Below are 16,824 nucleotides of genomic sequence, written 5' to 3'. Positions count from 1 at the left end.
GTATTTAAAATTTAAAATTATTATTTTTAAATATAAAATTTAACTTTTTATGGTAACTTGATGTATTTAGTTGAAAATGCGCCTCTGTTTGAACTCAAGTCTTTTTTAAATTTGACTGTTTTAAATTGAGATTTCTTTCTTGAAAATTCATATATCATATTTTATTGAAACTTCGTATTTCTTTAATAAACAGTATTTAATTAAAATTAACATCTCTTTTAGATGAAAATTAATTTTATCAAAGGAAATCTAAATATTCTATTTTTAATTAAAAATATATTCTATTAAGTCAAAAATTCAGTTTCTTGGTTGAAAATGAACCATTTGTCTTTTTTTTTAATTTAATTATTTTTCATTTAAAAGTAACATTTTTTGGTTGAAAATTCAACTTCTTCATTAAAGGGTAAATGATGTATTGCGTTCAAAATTTATTTTTTGGTTGAATATTCATCTTTTTGATTGGAAAAACTACTTAATTGAAAACGAATTATTCAATTTAAAATATAACTTGATTGAGAATTGATCTTTTTCAGTTGAAAATTCAAACATTTGACTGAAAACTATTCTTTCTTGGTTAAATTCAACTGTTGTTTTTCATTCAAAATTAACAGTCTATTTGTTAATTGTTCTATGCAATGCTCATTTTTCTTGCTTTTCGAAGAGGGTGCTGCATGAGTATCGAAACGTTGGTAAATATGTTCCTTTATTGTGTTTTGATAATAATAAAAACAAAAGAAATAAAAAAAAGAGAAGAAAGGGAATTTAATTGTTTGCCTTCTCATTTTTCTTTCCTTTTTATATTTTTGTCTGAACAGATTTTTTTTAAAAGAAAGTCTTTTTTTTAACTGCAATAGGAGCATTTCATGGCGGTTGTCTAAATTTTATGGCTGTATTCTTGTTTTTATTTTCAGGAATTCTATACATTAACTTTATTATTGGACGTTAAGTAGGGTTCTAAATTAGATTTTAATCGAATTTAAATTTCTTAAATTTGAAAATTAACATCATATTTGGCCACTATTCTATCTGAAGTTGAAAATTAGTATTTTTCGATAAAAAGTTATAATCTTCTTATTTGAAAATTCGTCGTTTTTGGTTGAGTTTCACTATTTTTTACTTAAGCAATAAATTTCTGGTTGACTTAAATAATTTTTTTGTTTTTTTACACAAATCGTCTGATAGATTAAGTCTTTAGTTGATTCAACAAAAAAATGTCGTTGGTTACATTTTTTTTAGCAAATTTCTTTCTTTTGAGTTCACCCTACTGATAAATCCAGAATATCATAAATGCCCTTTCCGTGATTTTAAAAGTTGAAAAAATCTGAGAAAAACTCGTAAAAACTTGCCTTTAAGGCCAGGTGCACCAGGAGGTCCAGGATTTCCAATGAGTCCATGTTCTCCTCTCTCACCCTTTTCACCGGTGAAACCAACAGCTCCTTCATATCCTCTATCACCCTTCATTCCCTCTTCTCCAGGGAGACCAGGAAGTCCAGGTTCACCTTTGGTTCCTTTGATATCTATTGTCAAACCCGGAGGTCCTCGATCTCCTTTCTCTCCTTCGAAACCAAACTCTCCAATGACTCCAGGAGGTCCTAAAAAGATAGGAGGCAAATGAAAATAAAAATAATTAATGTACGAAATGAAAATAATTTAAAATAATAATAATAATTGGAGTACGAAGAAATTACCTATAGGTCCTCTATCTCCTTTCAGTCCATCTAGACCAGGTCTTCCAGGTAAGCCAACCTCGCCATCAAGTCCTGGGAATCCTGGTGGACCTTGAGGTCCAATTTCACCAGGCTCACCAGGCAAACCATCGATTCCCGGTATTCCAGGTGCTCCAGGTTGTCCAGGATATCCCTAAATTAATAAACAATTAAATAGCAGATTACAGTTTTCGTACCGAGGGCATGTGAGTTGACCAATTTTTTAACGAACTTGGATCAAAATGATACATTCGGGTGCCTCATGAAATCCTTTGTTTTCGATTTTCTTTAACCTTAAATATGCAATTTCCTACTTTTAGTGAAAAATTGATTTCCTATTTTTTTTTACTTAAAAATATATATTATTTAGAGGTCCTTATGAAGTGTTTTATCCACAATCTTCGATTTTCCAATGTTTTTGAATTTTAATTTCTACAGTTTAAATTATTGCATCTCGTGCAACACAGAGAATAATTTATTAGGATGCCATGTGTCCCTAAAACTTGTTCAGTTCAGAAAAAAAATTTAAGGTGACTATTAGCACCCTTTAATTTTCGATTTTCTGATAAAGTTGAGATTAAAGAGTCATGTTCATCACCAAAAATTATAAAACTCTCAGGAAATATTACTTACCGTGCTAAAAACAATTTCTACTGTTTGAAAAAAATTTTTATCAATCCTTGTCCTAGAATTAAACAATCATTTTTCGAATATTCATGGCGAGCTCCATTTACTTTTTTTTTAATCTAAAAGAAATAGAGAATCATTTTCGCAACAAAAGAAAAAAATTTCAGATTTAAGGTCTTAGACAATCCAAAACAAAGGATTTCGTGGGGCACCCTAATGATACATATATGCAACGCTTTTATACAGATTTCTGATTTTTTATTTGATCAAGATGCGCATTAGTATGATCTGATTCTCAAAATCAATTGCCTGCCAACAATTTTCATGAGTATTCCCTAGGCTTAGCGGACCGAGTGAATGTAAAGGATACTATACAGAGTATCCTCAGAGTATCCTCATAGTATCCCTTCCCTAGCATGCAACAGAAACTAAAAAAAGAGCAAAATCAACTTTTAAATAGGTGAAATTTAGATTGTAGGTCAAAATTTCCATTAGAAGGTCACGCAGTAATCGCAATAGTTTTTTCTATAACGGAAAAAAGTTTAAAAATATATAAGACGTATGAAGCCTGTTGACTGCTACACTTCAAACGCATCATCTGTAAATAGCAGTCAACAGGCGTCATAAGTCAAATTTTTTTTTTTACTTTTTACCGTTGCAAAAAAAACTATTGCGATTAATCCGTGACCTTCTAATGGGAATTTTAACGTAGAATCTGAATTTCACCAATTTAAAAGTTGATCTTGCTGTTTTTTTTTAGTTTTTGTTGCATGATACGGAAAGGATACTGTGTGAATACTATGGGGATACTCTGTAGAGTATCCTCTCCGATCACTCGGTTTGCTAGGGTTGGCAAATGTCTAGTTTAAAATTTAATTATTTTTTTAGAAAATCAATCTTTTGGTTGGAAAATTTTCCTATTGGACTTGAAAATTAATTAATTTGGTTGAACTTTTTCTCTTTTTACTGCAAAAACTTCCTTGGTTGACAATTTAATTCTTTTGGTGAATACTGGGTTTTTTCTTTGTTTGAAAATTCATCTCTTTTGATTGAAATTTCATTTCATTTGTGAAATATCACACTATTTTGTTGGTTGAAAATGTAATTAATGTTTTAATAGAAGTTGGTTTTTTTATTTTAAAAATCCATCTCTTTTGGTAGAATTTTCATTTTTTTTCGTTAAAGATCTTACGATTTTTGGTTCAAAGTAAATTCTATTCAACTGAAAATTCTAATATTATGTGTTTGATTAAGAAACAATCGGTATAACATTTTTGATAAGTATTCATATGGACGGGTTAAAAATGTAACTGGTTTGGAGATAATTTCTCTTTTTGGCCTAAAAATTTAACTTTTTTATTAAAAATTCCTCTCTTTGTATTAATAATTCTATTTTTAACGCTACTGTTTTAAATATTATTAAACAATTTCCAAAATTTTGTTTCTGCAATTACATCTAACATACTTTACAATTTTATTTTTCAATTGAAAATTAAACAATTTTATGATAATTTTTTTTTTTAGAAAATTAAATTATTTGGTTAAAAATAAACTTTGTTTGCGCGAAATTCATAATTTTAGACTAAAAATTTAACAATTTAGTTTAAATTTCTTTTTGTAAAACAAATTATATATTTTTGGGTTGAAAATTAAACCGTTATGTTGAAAATTCAAATTTTTTGGATAAATTAAAATGCTTTTAATTTAAAACAAAAATATTTTTTTAGATTAAATATCAACTAATACTTTTTTTTAAGAATTTATGATTTTTGATCCAATATTTAACTATTTGGCTTAAAGTTGAACTACTTTGTTAAAAATTCTTTCTTTTTGTTTTATTTGTTGAGGATTTATCATTTTAGTTTAAAATCCATTTTGTGGTTGGAAATGAACCTATTTTAATGAAAATTTGTCTTTTTGAGTTTAAGATTATTTTTTTGTTCTGTTCAAAAATCATATTTTCGGTTTGAAAATTTAACTGTTTTGTAGAATGTTCGATTTTTTATTTAAAAATTCAGATAGCTGGTTAAAACTTTTTTTCTTGGCTTGAAAGTCTGTTTTTGCTAAAAAAAACCAACTACCTAGTTAAAACTTGAAATAATTTGATAAAATTTTTTTTTTTATTGAAATTTTAACGCTTTAATTGAAAAATCTGCTCCTCGATTTGAAATATACCTATTTCGTTGAAAATTCGCATTTTTAGGTATGAATTAAACTATTTGTTTATAAATTTTCTTTTTTTTTAATTATTGTTTTTCAGTTTTAAATTCTGGTATTTGGTTAAAAATTAACTCATTTGTTAAAAATGAATATTTTTTGGTTAAATATTTCACTGTTCTGTAGAAATTGTGTACCTTTGTTTGAAATTTCAATATTTCAGTTAAATCTTTTTTGGGTAATAAATCTTTTTGGTTAAAAATGCAACTATTTCGAAAATTAGTATTATTTGTTGAAGATTTAACTATTTTTAATTTTAGGTGTTAATATCTAAAATTATAAATTAATTTCGTTGGTTATGAACCCTACATCAAAAATAAAAATTAACTATTCTATTGAAAAATGGTACTTTTTATGAATTCAATAGTTTTTGACTAAAAATTAAAATCATTTTTGGTTGAAATAACAACTGTTACATTTTTCAGAATGCACTCTTTTTTTGTCTTTTTTTGGAAATTCAACTACTTGCTTGAAGGTTGAACTTCTTTGATAAAAATTCATTTCTTTGGGCTGAAGATTCATAATTTTAGTTGAAAATTGTTCTCTTTAAAAATTCGTCGTTTTGATAGAAAATTCATCTTTTTTGGTTGCAAGTTTTGGTTGTAGGTAAAAACTCTTTTATTCATACAAAAATGCAATATTTTTACTTAAAATATTAGAAATTTAAAGCGTGTCAATTTTAGTTTAATATTATTTCATTTTATTTAAAAGAATATAGTCGCCTATTTTCGTGAAAAATCTCTCAAAGTTTCGTGTTTTTTAATGCCTCGAATTACCATTTATTATTCTTAAAAAATAAATCGGAACTTTGTAAAAAGGGGAAAAACGGAAAAACTAGGTAAAAGTTTTTGGTTTTAGTTATTGTTGGAGATTTTTCAAATTTATGGGGAAAAGTGGGAATAGTTAAAAAAGGCGAAGCTCGAAATCAGTGTGAATTTTTCATCATCAAAAAAAGTACTAACAGTATCTCCTTTTGGTCCAATGAATCCAGTAACACCAGTGTCACCCTTTTCTCCTTGAAGTCCATCCAGACCAGGTTGTCCAGGGCGTCCAGCATCTCCCTTCTCTCCAGGCGCACCATCCAATCCAAATACTGCCGGTCCAGGTTCTCCCTTTATTCCGTCCAATCCATCTCTACCAGGAGGACCCATCGGACCACGAATTCCAGGCATACCAACTTCACCCTTTTGTCCCTTTTCAGAAACCTGTCCTGGTTCTCCTTTTCTTCCCTAAATAATTCGAATTAAGATGACTAATTAAAAAAGAAATTTTTAACTAATTTTAAAACTATACCAAAAATTATAAAACTAATTTAAACTGAATAAATATTAATAAATGCTTTTTAACTATACTTATTGCAAACTAATGAAAAATGAATGTAATTTAAAGTCATTTATAGGTTTAAAGATTATCTATGAATTTTTAAAAATCAAAAGAAGAAAGTAAAAACATAACTATGGTTACATTTTTAGTTACTTTTCTATTTGATGGGAAAAATAATGTAATACAAAATAAAAATCTTGAATGACTACTTATTAATAGTTTTTTAAAACTTGAATTCGAACTTGAATTAGATTCAAGGGGGTTTAAGTCTCATTAGAAAACTAATTTTGAAGATTTTGAAAAACATTCTTTTATTTTACAGGATCTTACGATATCTTAGAAAATAAATATTTATATTCAAATATTTTTAATCCCTTCAAAGCTTCTAGTATTCCTGAATATTTTTCTAAAATCACTTAAATTTGGGACGACTCAAAAATCTCGTAAAATAAAATTCAAGGCACTGTAAAATTCCCGAATTGGGAAATTTCCGAATGATAAAATTTCCGAATAATGAAAATGCCGAATAATAAAATTCCCGAACACGAATATTCAAAAAAAATAAAATCCCCGAACAGTTTCTAATATTACCGAATTGGAAAATGCCGATTTATAAAATATCCGAAAAGAAACAATTATTTTTTTATAGATATTATTTATTTATTAAAAATAAATGATAATAATTTTAGAAACTTTAAACATGAAAAATAATTTTGTTTTTATAACAATATTTCGTTATTGTACTTTCAACAAATAAGCAATACTTATAAAAAAATCTTAATTGTTTGAAATAGAAAATTTTATTATCAGGGAATTTTCCAATCAGGTAATATTATAAACTTTCGGAAATGTTATTCAAGAATTTTCCAATTCAGGAATTTTATTTTTCGGAAATTTTAAAATGTCGGGAATTTCATTTCTCGAGATTTTTCAGCAGTTCCTTAAATTTTTCGGAGATATTTTAAAAAATGGCATAATTAAAAAAAATCGCCTTAAGATCTTCTGGATGTTTTTTCCACATTTGATTAATTTATTTATTCAATTATTTTCAAAGTTGTTTATTAAATTTATTATAATTAAAAACTCTAAAAGTGTTCAACTACTTATTGTTTTACTTTGTTCAAATCCTTTCAACTTTTTAATTATTTCTGAAATTCTTTTAAAACATCTAAATATCTTCTAAAATAATTCGGATTTTTTCTACATAGTTTTAAAATCCTGCAATACAAAACAATACTCATAATCTTCCAGATTCTTTTTCGAGAAAGTTAGAAATGTTTTGAACTCTTTTTAAATGTTATTTTAAAACTAATTTATTCAAATAATACATTATTTTAAAATTTTCTAGGAATCAGAAGACAATTTTTGCAATCTCTTGAAATATTGAAAGATTTTTATAGTTTTTGTTACTGGATGAATGTAACTAGATAAGGTAATGTCAACTTTAAAACTTTGACCGGTCTCTCAGCCAGTTGCGATTCTGTGTCGTAACCGTAAAATTGATTGTTCGATTCTCGCTGCCTGCACTTAATATTTAATTTTTTTATTTATTAAAATGTTCATAAATATAATTTCCTTTGACAGAGAACTGTGATTTATCAGAGAACTATTTGCTTTAGAAGGTACAAAATGCGATTAATAATACAATTTTTGTTTGAAAAACCTCGTTTTTACTTCCGATACAAAATATATTTGGTTAACTGAAAAAATTAAGTTGAAAAAATTTAAAAAATTAAATAATCATTAAAAGGGCATTTGAAAGTTATTATTTGCGTAAAAAAAATCAATAAAAAGTGCTACTATTCAATAGGAATTGTTTTCATGAAATTATGATCCTAAACTAAAACCTACAATTGGCGATCTCGCCTTGTAAAACTAATGAATTAAATGTAAACAAAAAGTTTTTGTTAAAAATGATAAATTCTTACCGGGAAACCAGGAGGTCCTGTATCTCCCTTAATTCCTTCGTAGCCAATAGGTCCAGGTAAACCTGTGGGACCTGGGTATCCATAATCTCCTTTGGGTCCAGAGAAACCAGGTCTTCCAGGCTTTCCTTCCATTCCAGGAAGTCCAGGGAATCCTGTATCTCCTTTGGGTCCTCTTTCTCCCTTCAATCCGGGAAGCCCGTCTGCGCCAGGAATTCCGGCAACGCCAGGAAGTCCTCGTCGTCCTGGATATCCTCTAAATCCATCGTTACCGGCTTCGCCTCTATCCCCTTTTGCGCCTGGGAATCCAGGGAGACCTACTTTACCGGGTTCACCAGTCAATCCAGGTTCACCTGTGAACAATAAACATTAATTTTAAAATGAGTTAAATTAGACGCCTTGCGCCTGGAAAAGGGTTTCGTTGCTCAAACATCCCCCACCCATACTCCAACAATGTCTCATCACTCCCCCTCATTCACCATCACTTCCTATATAAATGTCAATTCCCTGAGTTCTATGAGTTCCCTGAGTTCCATGAGTTCCTTGAGTTCCTTCAGTTCTACGAGTTCCCCCAGTTCTCTGCGTTCCATTAGTTCCCTGAATTTCATGAGTTCGATGAGTTTCATAAGTTCCCTGAGTTCTATGAGGTCCCCGAGTTCCCTGAGTTTCATTAGTTCTATGAGTTGCCTAAGTTTCCTAAGTTCTATGAGTTCCCCGAGTTCCATTAGTTCCCTGAGTCCTATGAGGTCCCTAAGTTCCATGATTTCCCTGAAATACATTAATTTCCTGAATTTCACGAGCTCCCTGAGTTCCCTGACTTCTATTAGTTTCCTGTGTTCCACGAATTTCCTGAGTTCCATTAGTTCCCTGAGTTTCATTACTTCCATGAATTCGCTGAGCTTATGAGTTACATGAGTTTCCTAAATTCCCTGGGTTCCCTGAGTTTTATAAGTTAACTTAGTTCCATGAGTTTCACGAGTTTCTTGAGTTTCATGAGTTCTCATTCAAAAATTACATGTAGCGTAAAGCATCTAAATGTAGGCTTTACATTCTTTTTCGTATGTGCCTCCTTTCCTTTTCCCTCGCCTCCGTTCCCTGAGTTCCTTGAGTTTCATTAGTTCTTTGAGTTACCTGAGTTCCATTATTTCCCTAAAATTAATTAATTCCCTGAATTTCACGAGTTCCCTGAGTTCCCTGAGTTTCATGATTTCAATTAATTGAATGAGTTCCCTGAGTTTCATGATTTCAATTAATTGTATGAGTTCGCTGAGTTTCATGAGTTCCATGAGTTCCATAAGTTCCCTGAGTTCCATTAGTTCCCTGAGTTTCATTAGTTCCATGAATTCGCTGAGTTTTATGAGTTACATGAGTTCCCTTAATTCCCTGAGTTCCCTGAGTTTTATAAGTTCCATTAGTTCCCTGAGTTTCATGAGTTCCTTGAGTTCCATGGCTTCCCGTTCAAAAATTGCGTCACACTTCCGGGAGGTAGGTAACAGATTTTGTGACGAGATATGACGTAAAGCATCTAAATGTAGACTTTACACGCTTTCCCGCGTTTGCCTCCTTTGCACTTTTTAAACGAATTCCTCTTTTTCCCCTTGTTTTCCAAAAACTTCTCATTTTTCTCGTTTTCTTTTCTTAAATGTAAAAATAATAAATGGAATCCAATAAGGAAATCCAGCGATATTTCATTGAAAATTATCTCTTTTTAATTGGAATGTCCTCTATTAGATAAAAATTTTCAAATTTTGAAAAATTATAAAAATGATTTAATCCTTGACATGATTTAAAATAATTTTAAGCCAAATACAGATTTTTGAAGATTAAAACAAAATTAAATGGTTTTAAAAAGATTGCAAGGCTTCTCGAGGTCATAATATTTTTCTAATTCCTATGAAATTTTTTATTTAAGAAATTGAAGTTGAGGAGAAAATTAAACAATATTTCAAAGGATTTAAAGATATTTCCTAAAATTTAGAAAATGTAGAAAAAAATCCAGTAAGTTTAACAGAACTTTTAAAGTTTTATGAAATTAAAAAATAATTTGAATAACTTAAAAGTGGATAAAAAAGTTTTCTTTTTGATAGACAATTAATCTTCTGGATTGTAAATTGGACTGTTTCGTTGAAAGTATAATTTCTTTGTTAAAAATTGATTTTATCACTTGCAGATTCATCTTTTAGTTGAAGAATTAAGTTTTTTTTTGGAAATTCTTTTTGTTTGCTGGTAAATTAATTTTTAAGGTAAAAACTTGAATATTATATTATAAGTTGAAAATTGATCGTCTCTAGTTGAGAATTCAACAATTAAACTTCTGAATTGTAATTTCCACTACTTGGTTGAAAGTAAAACTACTTTGTTACAAATTTACTTTTTTATTTAAAGATCCATGTCTTCAGCTAAAAATTGAAATATGTTGTTTAAATTATTTTCATTTGTCCAAAATTAATTTTTTTTCAACTGATTATTAAACTATTCTATTTTTTGTGAAAACTTGATCGTTTCAGTTAAAAATTCAACTGTTTAGTTGGAAATTCAAATTTCTGTTGAAAATTCAAATATTTTGTAGAAAATTAATTTGGATGGATTAAAAATTCAACTGTTTGTTCAAAATTACTCTTTCTGAGTTAAAAATGGTAATATTTCGTACAAAATTTAACTGTTTGGTTGAAAATTAAGTTTTGGTATAAAAAACCACTATTTTCTACAAAATGCGCTTTTTTAATTAGAAAATTCAACAACTCTTTTTAGTTTAGGAATGTATCTCTTTTGGCAGAAATGTTCATTTATTGTTTTAAAATGCACCTTTTTAGTTAAAAATTAAACTGTTTTGATTAAAGGATTTTATTAAAAGTTTATCTTATCTGGTTGAATTATACTGTTTTTTATTTGAATTAAAATCTTTTTTTTTTAAATACTAACTATTGTATTTTCCGTTGAGATATATCTTTTTGGTAAAAGTCGAGACTTTTATCTTAAATTGAAAGTTTTGTACTAAAAAATCAACTACTATATTTTTTGTTGCAAAACAATGTTTTTATCGCATTTCCAAATGCTTGGTTGAACTTCATTTTTGAACATTTAATTTTTGTAAGAATCATCATTTTAGTTGCAAGTTCAAGTACTTTTTAGAAAATTTAAATATTTAGTTAAGAATTGCACTATTTTGTTGAAAATCTATCTTTATTAGTTGAAGTTAAATCTTCTTTTTTTTTAAATTCGACCGCTTGTTTGAGAATTCATCCACAAAGCTGAATTTTCCATCAAACAATTACGTTGTTAAAAATTGGGCCCCCTTGATTGAAAGTTCAACTATTGACTTCAAATTCAACTGTTTGGTCAATAAATAATTTTTTTGTAGTAAAAATTACACGCTTCAATAGAGATTTCATCCTTTTAGTTCGAAAATTCAACTATATGGTTAAAAATTTAACCATTTGCTTGAAAATTCATCTACAAAGATGAATTTTCAACCAAATGATTATTTTATTAAAAATTCGACCCTTTTTTTTAAAGTTAGACTATATGGTTCTAATGCAGTTGTCTGGTTGATAATTAATTAATTTTTTTATGAAAATTCATCTATTTGGTTGAAAATGTATCTTTCTAAGTAGAAAATTCAACTGCGTGGTTAAAAATTGAACTAATTTCTTGACATGTTTTTTGTTTGAAAATGGAACTGCTTCGTTAAAAATTTGTCTTTTTGGATTGAAAATTTATCTTTCTTGTTTGAAAAATTATCTTTGTAGGTTGAAAATTCATCTGTTTTTAGCTGAAGTTCAATCACTATTATTAAAAAATTCGACCGTTTACTTAAAAATTCATCTCCAAAGATGAACTCTCAGCCAAACTAGTATCTTGTTAGAAATTCAACCATTTTACTAAAATGTTCAACTGTATAGTCGTAAATGCAGCTATCTGGTTGATAATAAATTTTTGTTTTTCAACTATTTCGTTAAAACTTTCTCTTTTTGAATAAAAATTGAACTTTTTCAGATTGATAATTTTTTTAATTAAAAATTAATCTTTAATGGCCGAAAATTCGTCTTTGTAATTTGAAAATTCAACTATATAGTTAAAAATTAATTTATATTGTTTGAAACTTCAAATATGAGGTATTGAATTTAATATGTTACCCATACATTAATTTCATTTAAAATCATTTCTTCTCCGTTCATTTCCATACATTCTTAAAAAATGACATCTTCTAATATATTATTTTAGTATGTATTGAGGTTATATTTTAATCATTTATCAAATAAAATGAAAAAAAGTTTTTTACAAAAAAGTTGGTGCTTATATTTTTGACATTATCTTTAAATAATCAAGCTTTGTCTGATGATCTATGACGAAGGACGAGAGGGGAGGAAAAAGTTTTCAAAAAGTTTGACCTAGTTTTTGAGCACCCCTAATTACAAGATTTTGCTTTTTATATCAGATTTTCACTTATCGTATTCTCACCTTTTACTCCTTCGCTTCCGGGCATTCCAGGCACTCCAGCAGGTCCTTTGGGCCCAATTAGACCAGTGTCTCCTTTTTCTCCAGGTGCTCCAGGAAGACCACCTATTCCAGGTTCTCCGGTATCTCCTTTTTCTCCACTGAATCCTGTCAAACCAGGTCGTCCCTGTGGTCCATCTTTTCCTGGTGGTCCTGGCAATCCTCTCTCTCCTTTTACGCCTGGAGGGCCGGGGAAACCAATGCTACCTTTCATAGATATTCCGGGTTCTCCTTTAACACCTTTAGGAGCCGCTGGACCTGGGAAACCTCTTGGACCCTCTGTACCCTTGTCACCTGGGAAACCAAATGGTCCCATGTCTCCCTTTTCCCCTCTGGGTCCTGGAAATTATAAACAATAGAAGATTTGGTCAGAGAAGTGGAAAACTACAGAAAACCAAAACACCTGAGTACAACCGGTTACTGACAGAAGAGTTTGAATGTAGACATTCGGTAGCATCGAATGCCCACATTCATAATCGGCGTCAGAACTAAAAATACGGCGCAAGAACCACTAACGGTCACCCATCCGAAGATTGGCCACGCCCTCAGTGCTTATTATTCAAAATCTCGACTAGTCGAGAATCACTACCCAGCCAATTTCGATGGTTTGAAAATCTCTTAATACTTTTATTATTTGATTTATTATTTACCTGGCTCTCCTCTAATTCCGGGAGGTCCTGGGGGTCCCATGGAACCAACTGGTCCAGGAATTCCCTATAAAGAGAACAGATTGTTATTATGTTATTTTTGAAGAACTTATTCAATTATTATTAAATACTTAAAAATAAATTTACCTCAGGTCCTAGGTCTCCTTTATCTCCAGGAAGTCCATCCCTACCAGCGACTCCTTGTTCTCCCTTTTCTCCTTGTTCGCCTCTATCACCTTTTAATCCATCCGTAATATTGCAAGGTGCACAGTCACCTTAAATTAAAAAAAAAAAGAGAAAAAGTTCAGTAATAAGAAATAACTAGTTACTTTTACTTTTTTAGAGTGTTTGACACATCACGAGTCAAAAGTAACGCATGAAAGTTGTTGTTACTGTTTTACAAGCTTAATTTTCAGTTTTGAAATTTTCAAAATATATCTGAAAAGAATTTGGAAGATTTTAAGGCACTTTTTTATTTTGCAGGATTGTTAAAATATACGCCTCAAGAGATTTAAAAAATTCTTAAGAATGAAAAATAATGTAAAATTTGAAAGAAATGCAAGAGAATATAACGAATTTTTTCGACTCTTTTCATACTCATTTTTTTAATAGAAAAATTAGTTTAAAGAGAATATTTAAAAAGGTTTCTGAAAATTGTCAAAATTGTCGAAAAGAAATATGGCAGATTTTCAGTAAATTTTTTATTTTGAAAGATTTTTAATAAGTTTAGGACAACTTTGAATTGTGTCCAACGGTATTTCAAAATTTTAGAAATTCTGAAAGAGTTTGAAAATTATTTAAATCTTGAGGCGATTTACAAAATGTTTGAGTAAAATGTAGATTTTCAAAGCTTTCGAAAAAAATTTAATCCTTTTAAAAAGATTGAAATGCTTCAAGAGATTTTAATTTTCTTTAAGGTTTCTTAAAAAAATTTCATTTAAAAATTTTAATTTTAAGAAAAAATGTAACAAGATTTTTAATGATTTCCTAAATTTTAGAAAATTTTGCAAAATAATCGTGACAGTTGAAGAGATCTTTCGAAGTTGAACAAAGATTCAAAAACAATTTTAAACTTGAAAAGATTTCAAATAACTTAAAACAAAATGTAGATTTCTTAAAGCTTTCGAAAAAATATTTCAAAGATTTTGAAAAAATTGAAAAGCTTCAAGATGTCATAATTTTTTTAAAATTTGTGGGAAATTTTTTATTTGAAAAAAAATGAATTATAAGAAAAATTAGAAAATATTTCGAAACCTTTTTAATTATTTTCTATAATTTATAACATTTTTAACAATCCAGTAAGTTTAACAGGTCTTTTAAGGTTTTATAAAGATTTGAAGATAATTTAAATAATTGCAAATTGTATGCAAAAGTCTTCTTGAAATTGCCATTTAAATTAAAACATTTCAACCGAATTTTTTAAAATATAACAAACAAATCTGAAAGATTGAGCAATTTTTTACTTTTAAAGATTTTTTACATTGTTAGCACCAATTCATATCAGTTTAACACATTACCGTAATCAAAAGTAACGCATAAACGTTGACGTTACTATTTTAAAAGATTAATCTTTAGTTTTGAAGAATTAAAATACATTTTTTTTAAGCCTCCTAGGAAATTTGCTAATAGTTTGTTTATTTAGAAAAGTTAATTTCAAAAGAATATTTAAAAATACTTTAAAAGATTTCCTAAATTATCGAAAAAGAATATGGAATATCTTTTAGACTATATTTTTAATTTTTTAAGTATTTTTAATAAGTTGAGGAAAACTTTAAATTCTATCAAAATGTATTTAAGATTTTTGAAATTTCGAAAAAGTTTTTAAATCATTGGATTATTTGGATGGGTTCTGCAAAGAATTAGGTATTTTCACTTCAATCACCAGCTAACTTCACTTGGTAGATTGCTGAAGGGAAAACAAGGGACCAAATGCATGGGATTCAGTTCATTTTTGCCCTATTTTGCTAATATCTTCGTGAAAGCTAATTTTGTCTATGTAAGTGTATTTGAAAAATAGTTTTTATTTTTTAATAACTATTAAGTGAAATAATAATATATTAATAATGATTATTAATTACAAAGATATTACAGTTAGCTGATTAGTCAGTTAGCTGATTGTTGAAGTGAAAATACCTAATAGGCTATCTTTTCGTTCCCGTAAAGAATAAGGCTAACTTTATTTACCTAAGTTTTCAGGAGGAATAAATAACGTATTATTTTTTGAAACATTCCCAACAAATTCAAAACTCCAGAATTTTGTATTACAGTTTATAATGTAATTTTAGCTCCTGTAACTCTAAAAACACGAAATTCTAAAAGATTTTTATTTATTTTAACACTTCTAGGTGTTTACTAAATTTCATACAAAATGAAGTTAGCCTAATTCTTAACGGCAACGAAAAGATAGCCTATTCTTCGTAGAACCCATCGATTAAAAAAATGTAAGTAAAATATAGATTTTTGAAGCTTTAGAAAAAAATTTTTTTTATTTTTTCTAACGATTGAAAGGCTTTAAAATATTATGATTTTTACATTCTCATTCATGAGAGTGTAATGTAATCGTCCAAAATTTCGATCTCTGGTTTTCAACGAATCTTTACGTTTTGGTACGCACAGAATCCGAAAATAATAAAATTTTATTGGTGTCTGTCTGTTTGTATATCTGTCTTCATGTCTGTGGGTATGTCTGTCTGTCATATGCCAAGTCCAGGCTCGAATTTTGCAAACAGATAAGTTCACATTGATTTCTAGAGCCAAATATATTTTCTAATATTTTGAATTTATAAATGATTTAGATATACCATTTGAGTCATCTTGGTCGTCCATAATTTTATTTTAGAACCTCAAAATTTTGACAGGAACTAATTGCAAGTTCCCTAAAAACATGAACCAAAATCGTCTTTAATTTTCACAAATATCGAAAATATTTTGAAAACTTGAGTTTTGCCTGGCTGAAATTTTTTCAGAAACTTCCAAGAAAAACTTTAAAATTATTATTAGAGTGAATAATTTTCTTCTTTATATATGAGGTGTGTTCAAAAAATAAGGTGACTATGGTTTTCTCATCAAAGCACTTCTGATAATCATTTTGTGGTATAGCCTTGAGTTCTTTCAGCGATGCAGTTTTTAACTCCTCAATCGTTGAAATCGATGTCCTTTCATGGGTCTCTTCAGTTTTGGAAAAAGAAAAAAGTCACTTGGGGCCAAATCCGGTGAATATGGAGGCTGAGGCATGACTTTGGTACTGTTTTTGCTCAGAAAATCTTTCACAAGCAACGATGAATGAGCATGTGCATTATCGTGATGCAAACGCCACGAATTGTTTATCCAAAGTTCCACTGCTTGAACGTTTTCATCTGTTGTTGACGTGCTGGGACGTCCAGGGCGAGGTTCGACTTCGACATCCTTTCAGCCTTCTTGGAACAGCTTGCAACACTTATACACATTTCTCTTACTCAGAGTAGACTCACCGTATGCAACTATCAACATTTCAAGAGTTTTAGAGCACTGGATTCCATTTTTCACACACAATTTAATGCAAACTCTTTGCTCCATTTTTTTCGAAAGAAGAAAATCGCCGAGCACACCAAACCAGTGATCCCAGATCTGAAACGAGGTGTGGTCCAATACTATGACAGGGCTATGTCCGTGTGAATATAGTAGGAGACGATGTAAATGACTGAATTGCGCGCGCAACCCATTTCTCCTCTTCTGAATTTGAAAACACGAAGGTGTGCGATTGCCGTTCGAAACACTTCGCCGGTTCTATTTATATCTCTATCTTTTTTTTATTACACCATTAAGCCATTTCCCTTTCGGGGTAGGCGTGACTCACTCGGCAGGGGAAAGGAGTAGTGTGTGGATGGGATAGAGATTTTTCAG

General features: G+C 29.2%; 1 protein-coding gene across 1 annotated transcript in view; it reads right to left on the bottom strand.

Moving 5' to 3' along the window:
• Positions 1 to 16,824, bottom strand: part of LOC117180550 (collagen alpha-1(IV) chain) — a 117,069-nt gene that overhangs the window by 38,475 nt on the left and 61,770 nt on the right. The window contains exons 13-19 of the mRNA XM_033373046.1: positions 13,090 to 13,217; positions 12,946 to 13,009; positions 12,260 to 12,634; positions 7,802 to 8,151; positions 5,513 to 5,779; positions 1,689 to 1,860; positions 1,347 to 1,592 (exon numbers count right to left, since the gene is read on the bottom strand). Coding sequence (XP_033228937.1) covers positions 1,347 to 1,592; positions 1,689 to 1,860; positions 5,513 to 5,779; positions 7,802 to 8,151; positions 12,260 to 12,634; positions 12,946 to 13,009; positions 13,090 to 13,217 — 1,602 coding nt within the window. The remainder of the gene's footprint in view (positions 1 to 1,346; positions 1,593 to 1,688; positions 1,861 to 5,512; positions 5,780 to 7,801; positions 8,152 to 12,259; positions 12,635 to 12,945; positions 13,010 to 13,089; positions 13,218 to 16,824) is intronic.

The sequence above is a fragment of the Belonocnema kinseyi genome, chromosome 9 (genome assembly GCF_010883055.1).
Source record: "Belonocnema kinseyi isolate 2016_QV_RU_SX_M_011 chromosome 9, B_treatae_v1, whole genome shotgun sequence".
In the NCBI taxonomy this organism is placed as follows: domain Eukaryota; kingdom Metazoa; phylum Arthropoda; class Insecta; order Hymenoptera; family Cynipidae; genus Belonocnema; species Belonocnema kinseyi.
Note: the sequence above shows the minus strand (reverse complement) of the source record. Positions and strands in the feature narration are given on the sequence as shown.